This window comes from Ipomoea nil, unplaced genomic scaffold (genome assembly GCF_001879475.1).
Source record: "Ipomoea nil cultivar Tokyo-kokei standard unplaced genomic scaffold, Asagao_1.1 scaffold0202, whole genome shotgun sequence".
In the NCBI taxonomy this organism is placed as follows: domain Eukaryota; kingdom Viridiplantae; phylum Streptophyta; class Magnoliopsida; order Solanales; family Convolvulaceae; genus Ipomoea; species Ipomoea nil.
This window is the reverse complement of record NW_017616630.1, coordinates 2,684,650-2,699,546: the sequence shown is the minus strand read 5'-3', so window position 1 is coordinate 2,699,546 and position 14,897 is coordinate 2,684,650. Positions and strand designations below refer to the sequence as shown.

Genomic DNA, 14,897 nt, shown 5'->3' with positions numbered 1-14,897 from the left:
TGCTTCCGGGTCGGTTTTTCCATCGTAACCTTTATTCCCCGGTATTCGCAAGTCGTGAGGGTAGGGGAGGCTCATTACATCTGCCGTAAAGGGGTTGCGCAGTAGGGGCGCTTCAGGTTCGGACGACCGGTGGCCATGCTCACGCCTCCATTTACTAAATTCCTCCCGGACTTGCTGCAACAGTCCCTTAGCTTCGTTTCGCGGATCCTCTCGGTCAGCAGCCCGTCGAGCCATTCTCCTAGATCTGCAGCTGCTGACTTCTCCGAACTCTTCTTGTCGGGGCGCTGAGAGGTTTACAGATTCCTCCATATCTTGTCGGGCTCCGATTCGCTGATGCACAGACGGCTGGAGACGAACGAAAGCACTCATGCGCGCGGGGACTTCTTCAGCCCCCCGCTCGTGAGCCGCTCCAGGTCCTAGCCTCGACCGGGCCGGTCGGCGCTCAGATTGGGCCCGCCGGAGCTCTGGTGCCGCAGCTGACGCTGACGCCACTGACTGGCCCGGCTCGGGCGCGTTCGGCGCATTCGGCATTGGCATGGGCATGTAGGGTTGGTAGGCATTCGGGCCTGGTGGGTACTGGTATTGGGCTCCGAAGAAGCGTTGTGGGCTTTGCCAATATGGGTACACCGGGTCAAACATCCCGGGTGCATACATCGGGTATTGGAGTGGCATTTGTCCGGGGATGCCAGGGAATGCTACTCCTGGTTGAATGAAATTAACCGGGTCCGGGGTCATCTCCCTGCCCGGTGGTGTATTGAGGTCCATCCGCGGATTCATCTGTGATCGGAGGTCCGATGAGCTCTCTTCGGCTTCCGCATCGTTATTGAAGTCCATGAATGGAAACATTTTCAGGATCGGTCTGGTGTTTACCGGGACGGCTTTCAGTTCGATCCCCACAGACGGCGCCAAAATGATACGGTTTATACTGAGTGGTATATTTATACGGTCGTAAGCAAGGCTCGGATCTCTTACGCGGGTCGGGAAGGTCTGGTCTTGCCTCGTCCCAAAGTCCCCTTCAAGGTGCATTTAATGCACTATTTATAGGGTCAGAAAGGTGGGTCACGCCGGGCCTCCGGCATGTTAGACACGTGGTGGGCATGCACCGGGTGTTACCTGCGGCCGTGTCGACGTCTGCCACGCGGCGCTAGAGGTCTGACTCCTCCTCCCCTCTGGCCGAGAGTCGTCCGAGGGCCTCCGGTCGGGATCGCCCAGCAAACCGGTCACTTCCCGGCGGGTTCTTCGAGGTGTCCTGCTGCCCGGAGGTCGACCGTGTCTACTGACCCTTACCGGTCGGGAAGGATAGGGGCTCACTTCCAAGGGTCGGATAGTGACCCGGTCTCGATACGGTCGGGCACCGGGCGTACATCCTTAGGGTCGAATATATATCCTTATCAATAATATATAAAATAATATACTTTCAATATTCAAATGATATATTTTTAAAATAATATATATTTCAGTATACAAATAATATGGAAAGAAATAATGTAGTTATTTTTTATTTATTGACCATGTCATCTCAATAATGCTCCTCTAATCTCTGCATAGTTTTTTTGCGGCGACGAATTGACTTGAACGGGGTGATCGGGCCTCAAAGGCCATCTTTTTCAGTCAATCCTCATTCCTCAAGCCTTGGACACAATTATTTTTACTTTAGCATCGGCATTACCTGAGGATTCGGAATTCTGATGTCAAGGTAACCATGAATTGCTTCCTGTTTAAATTGCGCGGTTAATGCAAAGGATTGGGTTTTATTTGATTCAGATTCAGATTCTTCTGGTAGTAGATATGTCATACAATCATTTTCCTTAAAACAATAGTATCGTTGTCCTGTTTGTGCCTCAAAAGTAAAAAGAATGGAGTAACTCCATTGGAGTTGTTGATTCAACATTTAGAGTTTGGGAGAATCAGCCACGTTGTCGAAGTGAAATGTTCCGTCATGTACACTTTCAGTTTTATTGCAGGAATATAAGATAAGATGCTGTTTTTTATTTTTAATTTTTCTTAAAAGCATTTTTACCGTAATGCTCGCCTGCCTGCCTGCATATCATCTATCTAATTCTAATATAATAGGGGAGTATTGTATCGGTGACATTAAAGCTGTCAGCTCAGTAAAAATTAACAATCACTCTGTTACAGAAAGTGCCTCAGTGATCTGCCGTTGGATTTTATCCAATGGACTGACTAGTAAAGCTTGTGTGTTATATGACATTATGACTATTATTTCAACAGCTGTTATTATTGCTAAATAAATATTTATGCTTGCCAACTCTCCATTTAACAATTGAAAATCAATTTTCACTTTCCTTCTCTGCTTTCTTATAGCTCTCTCTGGTTTACCAAATTGGAGATGTTCTCATATTCTTACTAGTTACTACTAAGGAACCAATTTGTTCATCAATTTTCCTGTCAACATATGTCCTCGATAAATCAGTGTATGTGTCCATATAATGGTTAAAAACATATGTCAGAATATGCTGGTAATAGATTATGTCACGATATCTAGTTTTAGTTGTTTCCATTAATTATTCATGGGGTTTTACATGTTTTGCCATTCAATTTTTCACATGACTCCGCTACAAGGGTTAGAAATGGTATATTAAACTAGATCATGTTTCTTGTTTTCTCCAGTTACACATACTGAAAAGTAAGAAGCAAGTTTTTATACTAGTTTGAAGAGACATTCAATTTAATTTTCATTCAGGACAAATACTTATCGATTGACCATGGATGCAAGATGCCCACCTATGCTAGTCAATAATCATTCGGGTAGGCTTTTTTTTAATCTTTGATTGTCTTATTTGGTGCTTTAAATGGTTGTTGATTATATTGTGTGAAAGGAAATGACAGGAACTGGTGAATGCTCCAGTTCAAATTCTATCATTCAGCAAAATGTTGAGGATGATAGGATGATTGCTGTTGTGCTTTCTGAAGAGTATGCTAAACTAGATGGTTCACATGGCCAACGTTTTTCTAACTTGGCACATGTTCCTGTAAGATGCTTCACCTAGATATTGCTTGTTCTATTATTTATAGTGCTCTCTTCTATAACTTTTACAATGGACCTATAATTGAGATGCCCAGAATTAGTGTTCCTTACTCCAGGCTATTTATTGACCAGCTAAAAGGTAATTTTGCTACAGTTTCAAGCAAGTAGCAGAATTTCTGAATGCTCTAATTGCTATACTATACTTAGATCTTGAGCCTTGGAGGTTTTAATTTTGTTGTGTTTGTTGAAGCTTAAAATTGGCGTTAATGACTAGAATGATTTTTTTAATGGTGCTCTCTAAGAATTGAGTTTTCCATAATTGCCATCCAGCTGAAGGTAACTTTTTTTTTTTTTTTCTTTTTTTTTCCTGTGTGTTTGCCTCAGGCCCTCGGGGACATTTGGTTTGCATTTTGTGCTCAATAATCTCACATTACTTTAGAGAATGTTTGATTCTCAAGAATGTGAGATTTTTGGATATGATGCATGAAAACTCCTTAAGAGTTAAGAGAGTGTTTTGGACACACTTTCTTCCTAAAACTTCCTCGAAATGTTTGACTGATTTCATGACTAAAAAAATTGGAAAAAAAAATAATAATTAAAAGCATGGATTCTAATTCCTTGCCCCAACTCCTATATACCACTTTAATTTTCAATGTATATACTCCAATGTATACCCCTATATTGTATTACTTTTGATTATGGAACTAGGAGTCAATAAAATTTGTATATATCTAAGAAAAATATTTGCAAATAAACTCTATATTTTTATATTTGCAAATATAGCCCAAAAGTAATGTGAGATTGCAAATAAACTCTATATTTTTATATTTGCAAATATATCCCAACTCCAGAAGTAATGTGAGATTCCTGATAATGGTTTTATTCATTTTTTGTCACATTCCTTAGAATCTTAATACTCCAGATTCTTTGGTAACGTAAGATTCCTATGAATGTGATAACTTGAGCCAAACACACTCTAAATGAGATGCAAGTTAATTGGATTTGGGGATTTATGTGGTTGTGTTGATGCGAGTAGAGAGTTAGTTTGGTTAAGAATGTTGGTGGAAGCAGTTGCTTTAGGTATGATGCCACAAAAATGATGTTTTAAGTATACAATCTTGTTTCTTTACAAATAAGGTCTGACCAATAGATAGTACATAAGTACATTGTACACTAAATAACTAAAAATTAGCTTAATTGTTCTAACTAGTGTGTAAAAACAAATGATTACTTTTGCATGGGTGAATTTCCCTTACCATTAGTTTCACTTTAATTAACTGCCTTCTAATGGGGAAAAGGGGATTATCTTTGGATTTTTGTTCTTATTCAATTATATGCATATTTATGTTTTAATTGATACTACTTTTGATTAAACAAAGGAAATCAAATTAAATAAGAATGAGACTGGACTAGCAACTAATTATTGGATATTGAATGCTATTGGGCACCTAATGGCCTAATACTGTAATACCTTCCATACATGTTAGTGAATTTTTTTAATCTATTAATTTGGTTTTTGTACTAGAGATTGCTAATCCCTGTTTCCAAAAGAGATATTATTGAAGGATATTTAATGTTTGATCCCTTTCATTTATCTCATTCAACTAGTTTAATCCCCTAATTACTAAAGTGGTCACCTATAGACTATAGTCCTTTAAATATACCAAGCTAGTTATGATTAGTCTCTTTGTTATTAACAGCATCAAATCTCGATGGAATTTGGGATAAGACTGTCTAATTATGGTTAACTCTGTATAATTGAAGGATTTATTTGTAGCCAACTTTTATTGGTGGTATTTGGTAAACAACTAATCAACCAATTTTTGGTTGATTTGACGAACTTTAGTTATTTGACTTGGTTAAATGGCTAAAACGAGTATTTGGTAAACAACTATTTGGTTTAGCTTATTGATGCAAATAAACTGAAAATAAAAAAGCTATTTGGAGTAGCTTTTTGATATGCATTTTATTTTTAAAAGTCTAATTTACCTCCTAATAGTTATTGGTTGTTGAAAGAGAAAATGTTATTCATATATTTTGAGAGATTTAAAAATAAAAATCGTACAAACAAGTCCGTACATAGAGGCACCTTCCTGAGACTTTGAGCAAACATGTTAAATGCAATGGTCACTCATTGTTCCTAAGAATAATGAAAGGCCTAATATAGGCTTAACCTGTGCGCTAGAAGAGGATTACTTTATGAAAGGTAAAGTGAGATTACCGAGATGTAATATTATTATCTTGTGTGTTTAAATTTCTGGGAATGTAATTGTTGTAATATAAGATTGGGCCAAACTACTCAAGTGGATTATAATGCACATGGACTGTTTAAATTTCTTCCCATGTTAATAAAACCACTAATGCTCCAGGCAAAGTATGAGGTAATGACTTAGAGAAGGTAGGAATAGGAAGTATTTCCATGATAGTTGTGGTTTCTCCTATTAAGCTGGATTTGTCAATGGGAATAAAAGAGAAGAATGGAGTGGACTCAAATTAAAAAGGTTACATCAAAGGAGGTGTAGAAATATTGTGATTTAGGTTATTAACACCTAAGATCTTTTTAAATATGGGAGTACCCTACATGCATGCCCTAGTGCGCTACAGAGATTTTGGCTAAAAGCTTGATATAGCATGAGTGAAGTATCACACCCCCCAAAGTTGCTTAGGAACATTATAATGAAAAAGCATAGTTCCGATTATCTCAATAAGGTGTCAATCCTACCGTTCACTTACTCCATTTTGTTGATGAGTATTTGGATAGGAAGATTGGTGAAGAATTCCGTGCAAGGATAAAAAAAAAAAAAGTAAAAAATGTTGTTGAAAATTACTCTTTTCCATTATCACTTCGTTATCTCTGTAGACACTCCAAAATTGAGTTTTAATTTCATTATAAAAATTTTTGGAATATTTTCAACAACTTAGACTAGTTTCTCATAAAAAAGACCCAAGTAGGATGTCAATGGGGCAATGCGGGTGGCATAACCCCCGACCCTGAATTATATCACCTGAAATGATCTTTTTTTGTTCAAACTATAAATAATTATTACCTCAATATTTAGTTTGAATGGTTATAAGGTACAATGCTTCATGGTGATGGTTTTTTCTGAATTGTATTGACACACTACCTCAGGCAATTTTACTGTCCACCTGAACTCAAAGAATGGTCATCTGGGATCATAGTAAGGAATTCCATGCAGTATCACCATGATGAACTTCTATTTTTTGTGTCCATCATTGTTGCAAGGTCTTACCCCTCACGAGTTTCAGTTAAGACCATGCCTCAAGAGGGACTGTCCTTCTAAACCTCATAATTATGAATATTGATTACAAAACCATGTAATTTACTTCAAAAACCATTCGAAGTGATTAAAGCTTCTACTTTCTTTATTTTTTTTACATGTCAAATTTATAGCTCTTTCATAATATTGTTGTTGCTGATTGTAGATAAACTGTGGTGTTGCCTCTTAATGTGAGTCATGCCTTGTTTTTTTAAATTTTTTTTTAATATGTTTCAGTTGAAAATTGCAGCATATCCCACGAATAAATACCTACATTCCCAACACAAGTGATGCAAGTTTAGACCACCAGCGGCTACTCCAGAGGTATATCTCATAGTTTGTACTTGTAGTCTGCTTCAAACCACTAATGTACTGCTATTTGTAAGAGTGGCGTTTCAACTACTCTAGTGCAATATGGTTTAGTTGTGGTAAATATTGTTGACCAGATAGTTCAAACTATGATTTGCTACCCAATACACCTTTTAACTACACTTTACCATCCTGAAGCGTGGGCGTATTGCCACTTGGCCCCCTTAAGCATACAAATAAATAAATAAATAATTATTACTTGGACAACTTTTACATTTGGACTGTTTGAGAGATAATTGCTACGCACCAATGAATGTCTGAAGGACAGAGTTCATAATAATAATTATTTTGGTGTTAGAAGGGGTGAGGTTTAGGTTGGTAAAGTGCTATTACTCCAAAGGCTTCAATTTTCAAGGCAGTGAAGTGTACTTAACCCTTATGTTTTTTCTATGTGCTGAGCAGTCCACTATCCTCAGTAGTTCAAATAAACTTTAAATGGGTGAAAACTCCAGTGCAACTTCTTAGTTATTATTCTGTATGAGTTATTAACTTTGAATATTATTGGTGTTTGCTCCATTGGCTTCAATTTGAAGATTGGGAGTTTTCTAGATGGATTTAACTCGTTGAAGAAGAAATTATGAAAGAGGACTGTTATAGAATATTCTGTGTGATTGAGTATCCCATATTTTAGGAAACTAAATATTGGCATTCCATATCAGTTTAGAACCAGCTTGTATTTAAGGTGTGGTTGACTAACCCTAAAGACACACAGACAGAGAGAGAGCTACACAGAGGTATGCTTCTCATGCTTTAACAAGGACATATAAAGAACCTAGAATTAGTTGCATGAGGGAAAAACCACCAAAGAATTGTTGATTTTGCTTGATTGTGGAATACACAGATTTTTTCTGAATCATAACTGATAAATGGTTTTCATATCTCAATCTTCAGGCTGAATGTCTATGATCTATATGAAGTTAAGGTCTCTGGGGATGGCAATTGTCAGGTTTGTCCATTCTTTATAAATTATGAAGATATATTCTGTATAGTTATTAATTTGTCTTTGCTTTTGCGGCTGCTTAGTTTCGCGCACTTTCAGACCAGATGTATAGGTCACCTGATTACCACAAACATGTGCGGAAAGAAGTTTTGAAGCAGGTTGGCACTAGTTTTGCCTTAAGTTATAATGATCTGTTTTTGTTTTGTTCATCAGATAAGCTGTTATTTACATTGTTATATGTTGAGACACAAGACTAATTGCAAGAGAAAGGGTGGGGAACATTACAATCTCTCAAATTTGTTTTTAAATCGAAACTTTAGGTTTTGTAGTATGTTTGATCAGCTTGTAATTTTTAAAAGGAATAAGGTTCAAATTGGCCACTGAACGTAATTTGAAAATGCAATTAGGCCACTGAACGAAAAAAAAAAAAAAAATGCAATTAGGCCATTGAACACTCCAAATGTATGCAATTTCACCTGATAGCAGGTTACCATCAATTTTAGCAAGTTACTTGCTTATGTGGCAGCTGAGTTGGCATTTTAAATATTTTTTAAATAAAGTTTAATAATAAAGTTTTTTTTTTAAAACAAATTTAATTTTTTTTAAAAAAATATTTATTTATTTTGTTTCAATTAAAAAAAATATTATTAAAAGTTATTAAAAATTATTTAAAATTTATTAAAAATGCCAACTCAGTCGCCACGTAAGCAGGTAACCTACTAAAATTGATGGTAACCTGCTATCCGGTGAAATTGCATACATTTGGAGTGTTCAGTGGCCTAATTGCACGTTTTTGAGTGTTCAGTGGTCTAATTGCATCTTTTTTTCGTTCAGTGGCCTAATTGCATTTTCAGGTTACGTTCACTGGCCAATTTGAACCTTATTCCTTTTTAAAAATAGTAATTATGCCAGAGACATTAAACAACAATAGCATTTTGAGTTGAGCATTTTATAGTTACCCTCACAAAATAGGTACAAGAGCTGAACTTACTCCTAAAAGAATCTAAATTAATGGAGATGGAGTTACATCTATATGGTATTATAGATATTATCAATAAACCCTGACGTTTTGTTTTCTCATGTGGCATGTTTGGCTTTCAGCTCAAGGATTATCATTCTTTATATCAATGTTATGTTCCAAGGAAGTATAAACACTACTACAAGAAAATGTCTAGGTAGGTGCTCTGAAGTGTGTGTGTGTGTGTCCTTTTCCATTGCTTCTGTTTGGCCTTTTTGTCAGCTTCAATTGAACTTCACTGCTTATTCCATGAATAAATGCTAGATTAGGTGAGTGGGGGATCATGTCACACTACAAGCTGCTGCTGATAAGGTGGTATATCTCCTACAGTTGTGTTTTCCTCGCTCTTCATTCAAAGATGCCATTGCATATACAACATTTTCAAAATACCATTTACCTATGTGGTGTGGGTTTGGGTTTGTGTTAGTATAGTCATAGGATTCCTAGATTGACTTGTTTTGTTTCCTTGTTTAGGAATCCTAGAGATTGTAGGAAATTCCTAGTTTGCCATCACAGCTCTCCTAGCTTAGTATAAAAGCCCCTCACTGTAATTATATTAATAGATTCAAAGACAGGGTCAGAAGATTGCAGCTGGATACTTAGAAGTCCGCTTATATAGGTGCTATACACTAATAATAAACCATAACTTGACACATCATTAAAAAATAAATATAAGCTTGTCCTCATGATTGTTAGTGGGGATTGGGATTCTTAGGATTTGTTCTCTGTCAGCTGCCAAAAAAATATCTTCAATAATTTCAATGTCCCAGTTTGAGCCTTCCATGTTCATCAGGATACCCTAGCATCGTGTAAGTACTGCAGCTTTGGAGTTTGAATGAAATGCGACTACTGTGAAGGGAGCCAAGGATCATCCCAGATTCTAATAGATTTGTCATTACCGTTCACGCGAGAAATACAAGAAATGGAGAAGAAGAATCAATTGAAGCTTGGATTATCTTCTTAGACAAATAGAGAAAGACGGGAGAACTGAGGAAGAAATTGGGGAGAAGAAAAAAAATAAAAAGAAGAATGAAATAAATTTGAAAGGATCAAAATACCCTTCTAATTATAATACAATATTTTTTCAGTTGGAATTTTGGTAATATGTAATCGAAAAATTGGAGTTGAGGATCAAAAGTGATATTAGTTATAAAGTCATGCACCTAATTTGAAAAAAGCAATAGTCAAGGACCAAAAGTGCTTCAGTTATGATAGTCTAGGGACCAAAATTGATATTTACTCTTTATACAAAATTAAATATGTTTTATAACTTATTCATAAATAATAATATAATAATATAATAATTATTAATAATCTATACTATATATAAAAACAAAATCCTCAAATTTTAACTTCCCGCCTAATTCCTAAAAAATCTCTCTTCCTAATAAAATATATTGATATTGATTTCTACTTTCCAATTCGCACAATAATTTTGAATTAAAATTGTATTCTAATATTATAAAATAGTGTAATACAATCTATACTATCTATACTATATATAAAAAACAAAATCCTGAAATTTTAACTTCCCGCCCAATTCTTAAAAAATCTCTCTTCCTAATAAAATATATTGATTTCTACTTTCCCATTTGTACAATAATTCTGCATTAAAATTCTATTCTAATATTATAATATAGTGTAATACAATCTATACTATCTATACTATATATAAAAAATAAAATCCTGAAATTTTAACTTCCTGCACAATTCCTAAAAAAAATCCTAATAAAATATATTGATTTCTACTTTCCCATTCGTAAAATAATTCTGTTTTAAAATTCTATTCTAATATTATAATCTATATCTATTCTATATATATATATATATATATATATATATATATATATATATATATATATATATATATATATAAGTAAAATTCTCCTATTTCATTTTCCCGTCCAAACTTTTGTAGTAAAACTTATTTGGTAACTAAATGTAAAATAGAAATTAATTAAAATCTATTAATTGATAATATTGTTTCCATATTCATGTATTAACCTATTTGGTAAATTTATTAATTGGTAAAAAAATTTCCTTATATTTATTTATTCATTCTTTTATATTGAGTAAGTATATATATATATATATATATATATATATATATATATATATATATATATATATATAAATAAGTAAAATCCTCTTATTTCATTTTCCCGCTTAAACTTTTGTTGTAAAACTTATTTGGTAACCAAATGTAAAATAGAAATTAATTAAAATTTATTAATTGATAATATTGTTTCCATATTCACGTATTAACCTAATTGGTAAATCTATTAATTGATAATATTTTTTCCTTATATTCATTTATTCATTCTTTTATATTGAGTAATTATATATAGAGATATAGATATGTATACTAACATACAACTATTACGGTTTCAATGTTTATTCTTGCCCAGAATATTTCTCCATTGAAGACTTGCAGAGCTGTTAGACTGCAATTGATGCGCACCTATATGAAGTCACATAGAGAAAGGGGAGTGAATCCGTAAAATCTAGAGAGTGCATGTTTCACGATCAAGAGGTTTTTTTTTTTTTTTCTTTCAATTTTGCTTTTTTATACGACTCCAATGTTTATTCTTGCCTAGGATATTTCTCCATTGAAGACTTTCAGAGCTATTAGATAGTGATTGGTGTGCACCTATATGAAGTCCCATAGAGAAAAGGGGGTGATTTCATAAAATCTAGAGAGTGCACATTTTCCTATCAAATGGTATTTTTTTCGATTTTGCTTTTTTCTAGAACTCGTGTTGTATATGAAATTGGAAAAAAAGATGCATTACAAAGCTGCTTCCTATACTGCAAAAATAAATTACAAAATAACAATTTTCTTTTTTACTTCATTGTAGGGAACTTCATGCTCATATACCAAGGGAACATGTTGGTAAGTACCGTAAGCTTTTCAAACAATGAAAAGTTTATGCTATTAAAAATTTTATGGTGATAAGTAATTTCTATATTTTCAAAAAATGCACTCATTATTTTATGTTGTAATTTCACTATGCTACTTTGGTTAAATAATATATAAAAAAAATGACAACTTTTCTAGACAAATTTATTTATTGAAATCATTTTCATCTTTGAAGTTTGTAGATAATAAACAATTCGTTGGTAAGTTTCATTTACAATTTTAATCTACATCTGAATTTTTTTTTTTTATTAACATGTTTGACGTTATTGGTAGGGTCGTTGAGATATACTCCCCATTGGATAAAATCATTGCAGGGAAGCCTTCTTAACTTATTGATTTTCTAATTGTATGTGGATACAAAGTAAATTATCTAATTTTGTTATTTTTATTGTATTTTGTATATATGTATTTTTTATTAAGTACTCCGTAGTTTATTTGTTTATAGGGACAATCAATTGAAAGCTACAGTGTGGGATCAACATATACCAAGGCCAAGAGTTGAAACCGTATTTATTTATTTATTTATTTATTTTTAAATTTTGGCCTTGCAAATCCTATGGTTGTTCTTATGCAATTGTGTAGAGTTAAGAATGATACGAAGAGTTAATCTAAACACAAGTGTTTTCATTTTTCTTTATATTTGAAAGTGTTTGAATAAGGACAAGTAATGAATGTTCTTTTTGATTAGCATGTCAAGATATATAACTCTTGATACACAGTTCCTTTTCAATCAGGATGATGAGAACTGATTGTATTATATTTTCTGAACTTAATTACAATGAGATCAGATGATGTGAATATATAGAATAGAGAGTCACAGTGTGACAATGATAAGAAGTAGAGAGTCACAGTGTGACAAGGATAAGAAGTTCTAAATAGACTCATATACATAGAGTCCTAATACTCCCCCTCAAGCACAGTGTATACTAGTAACCTGTAGCTTGTCCCTTAAGGAAGAAAATCTAGGTCCAGGCAGAGCTTTGGTGAAGATATCAGCAAGTTGATCCTTTGTGGAGATGAAGTTGACTTGGATATCGCCCGAAGCTACTCGATCACGAACAAAATGATAATCAATCTCCACATGCTTGGTGCGCGCATGAAAGATTGGATTGACACTCATATATGTAGCTCCTAGATTATCACACCATAATTTTGGAATGGAAATACCCGGAATCTGTATCTCACGCAATAATGACATAATCCATAGAACCTCAGCACAAACATCTGCAAGAGCTTTGTATTCAGCCTCAGTGGATGACCTGGCAACAGTTCTCTGTTTCTTGCAAACCCATGATATAAGATTACTCCCCAAGAAAACAGCAAAACCACTCGTGGATTTTCGATCGTCAGGACAACCAGCCCAATCAGAATCAGAGAAAGCATGAATGTCTCTAGATGAGCACCGTCGTATGCGTAAACCATGATCAACTGTTCCCTTAACATACCTGAGTACCCGTTTGAGCTGCTCCCAGTGTGATATGGTGGGGGCATGCATATGCTGGCATAACTGATTAACTGCAAAGGATAGGTTAGGTCGTGTGACAGTGAGATATTGCAGTGCTCCAGCTAGACTCCTGTACTGTGTGGGATCATCATATAGATCTGAATTGAAGGGGACAGTTTTCGAGACAGAGATAGGTGTAGAAAGGGGTTTGCATTCAGACATTCCAGCCCGTTTTAAAACAATTGGCTCCCGTGTGACCAAAACGTTTACAAATTTGACACGGATCATCATAGCGCCAAAAACAATTGACTGCTGTGTGGCCGAAACCTTTACAGATTTGACACGGATCATCGAAGCCACGTTGCTGACCTCCACGGTAATTAAGGTTGCCATCGCAGCGCTGCATCTTCTTAATTTTATGAATCACAAAACCCTAGCTAACTGATACCAGATGAGAACTGATTGTATTATATTTTCTGAACTTAATTACAATGAGATCAGATGATGTGAATGTATAGAATAGAGAGTCACAGTGTGACAATGATAAGAAGTAGAGAGTCACAGTGTGACAAGGATAAGAAGTTCTAAACAGACTCATATGCATAGAGTCCCAATAAGGATTTCCAGAGTTTTGTGATTTTTTGGAAATGTAAATTTATTATGTCTTAATCATTATCATAAGGTTTTTATCATTTATTTTTGTACATATTTTGTTTATGATTGTCATTTTTTTTTTTCAGTTTATGTGTTGATTAGACCCCTCTAATAAAAATTATGGATATTTATGAGATGATCGAGGTAAACAATAGCAACAATTTTTTTTTTTTTTAAATTGATGCAGTGGCAACAAATAAGAAAATCATCTTTTGCCACTTTTTAAAATGATTTATTAGTATAAATTGTCACACTTTAAAATGTATTTTTAATGTTAATAAATAAATTAGCTTAAAATAATACATTAAAATCTAAAGGATAAGCAAAGTATAATTTAAAGTATAAAATAAAGCCAAAGTTGTACATGTTTGCAAAGTGATGGAGCACTCTAATAGTCTTAGTGCATCCAAATAAAGGCATCATTTAACTGATTATTTCTTTCTTATCTCACACTAAAGGTTCAATACTGCAGATATATATAAAGTATTAGTAATAACATTGGTACTGCTAAATGTGTATATAACTAATTATTTATTGATTTAAGATCAAAGAGTGCACTATATGATCTTCCAGATATATTAATTATATTCTTTAATATAATAATATTTTTGGTAACATTATTGTTTGCAAATTCTCCGTATTTTTTTTTTATATATTTATAATAACGTGTAGAAAAGACATTAATTAATTAGGTAATAACATAATAGCATAATTGGTAATATTATGTATGGTATTACCGTGTAGAATTTTTAGATTTTATCATCAACTAATTTAATACAACTTATTTTGTAAGCAAATGTAAAGTAGAAATCAACTAAAATCTTAGTAATATTGTTTCCATATTCAATGCTCTCACGTAACATAATACCCTATATAACAAATTTAAACAATTTATAATATAGCCAATTCATCATATATGTATGTTACAACCTCACGGTCAAATCTATACTATAATTAAAAACAAAATCATATTTACTTGATTTCCTGTCCAAACAATAGTAAATAGTAAAGGTAAATTAAAAAAAAAATAAAAAAAAGGAACATAAATATTTCACAATAATATTCTACATCATCAATTAAAAATGGAATGAAAATTAGGTAAATTGGAAAAAGAAATGAATATTAATAATTTACTGAAAATTAAAAATGAAAAAAAAAAAGAATTGAAGTTAGGTTAATTGGAAAACGAAATGAATATTAATAATTGACTGAAAATAAAAATGATCCATAATTGACTAAAATGGAAAAGGAAATGGTCAGATCATTGCATTTTAATTTTCACAAT

At 33.7% G+C, this 14,897-nt stretch overlaps 1 protein-coding gene across 6 annotated transcripts; it reads left to right on the top strand.

The window, feature by feature from the left end:
- The first annotated feature begins 1,562 nt into the window (after positions 1–1,562).
- Positions 1,563–12,023, top strand: LOC109189729 (OTU domain-containing protein DDB_G0284757-like). Of its 6 annotated transcripts, XM_019340342.1 has the most exons (13): positions 1,563–1,696; positions 2,705–2,769; positions 2,851–2,993; positions 6,518–6,591; positions 7,528–7,582; positions 7,660–7,734; positions 8,678–8,751; positions 8,859–8,906; positions 11,003–11,127; positions 11,192–11,316; positions 11,453–11,487; positions 11,788–11,860; positions 11,945–12,023. In XM_019340342.1, the coding sequence occupies exons 1-9, from the start codon at positions 1,689–1,691 to the stop codon at positions 11,016–11,018; spliced, it is 558 nt and encodes a 185-aa protein (XP_019195887.1). In that variant the 5' UTR covers positions 1,563–1,688; the 3' UTR covers positions 11,019–11,127; positions 11,192–11,316; positions 11,453–11,487; positions 11,788–11,860; positions 11,945–12,023. The 6 variants fall into 6 exon arrangements, with proteins under 6 accessions (XP_019195887.1, XP_019195896.1, XP_019195890.1 ...); XM_019340351.1 differs by lacking the exons at positions 11,003–11,127; positions 11,192–11,316; positions 11,453–11,487; positions 11,788–11,860; positions 11,945–12,023 and adding an exon at positions 9,388–9,777; XM_019340345.1 differs by lacking the exons at positions 11,003–11,127; positions 11,192–11,316; positions 11,453–11,487; positions 11,788–11,860; positions 11,945–12,023 and adding an exon at positions 9,388–9,777 and having other exon boundaries at positions 8,859–8,909.
- Positions 12,024–14,897: the final 2,874 nt, after the last annotated feature.

Coding starts and splice junctions, on each gene's coding strand:
- LOC109189729 (XM_019340342.1), top strand. Junction 2,770..2,850: donor GCTAGTCAATAATCATTCGG/GTAGGCTTTTTT, acceptor AGGAAATGACAG/GAACTGGTGAATGCTCCAGT. Junction 7,735..8,677: donor GGAAAGAAGTTTTGAAGCAG/GTTGGCACTAGT, acceptor TTTGGCTTTCAG/CTCAAGGATTATCATTCTTT.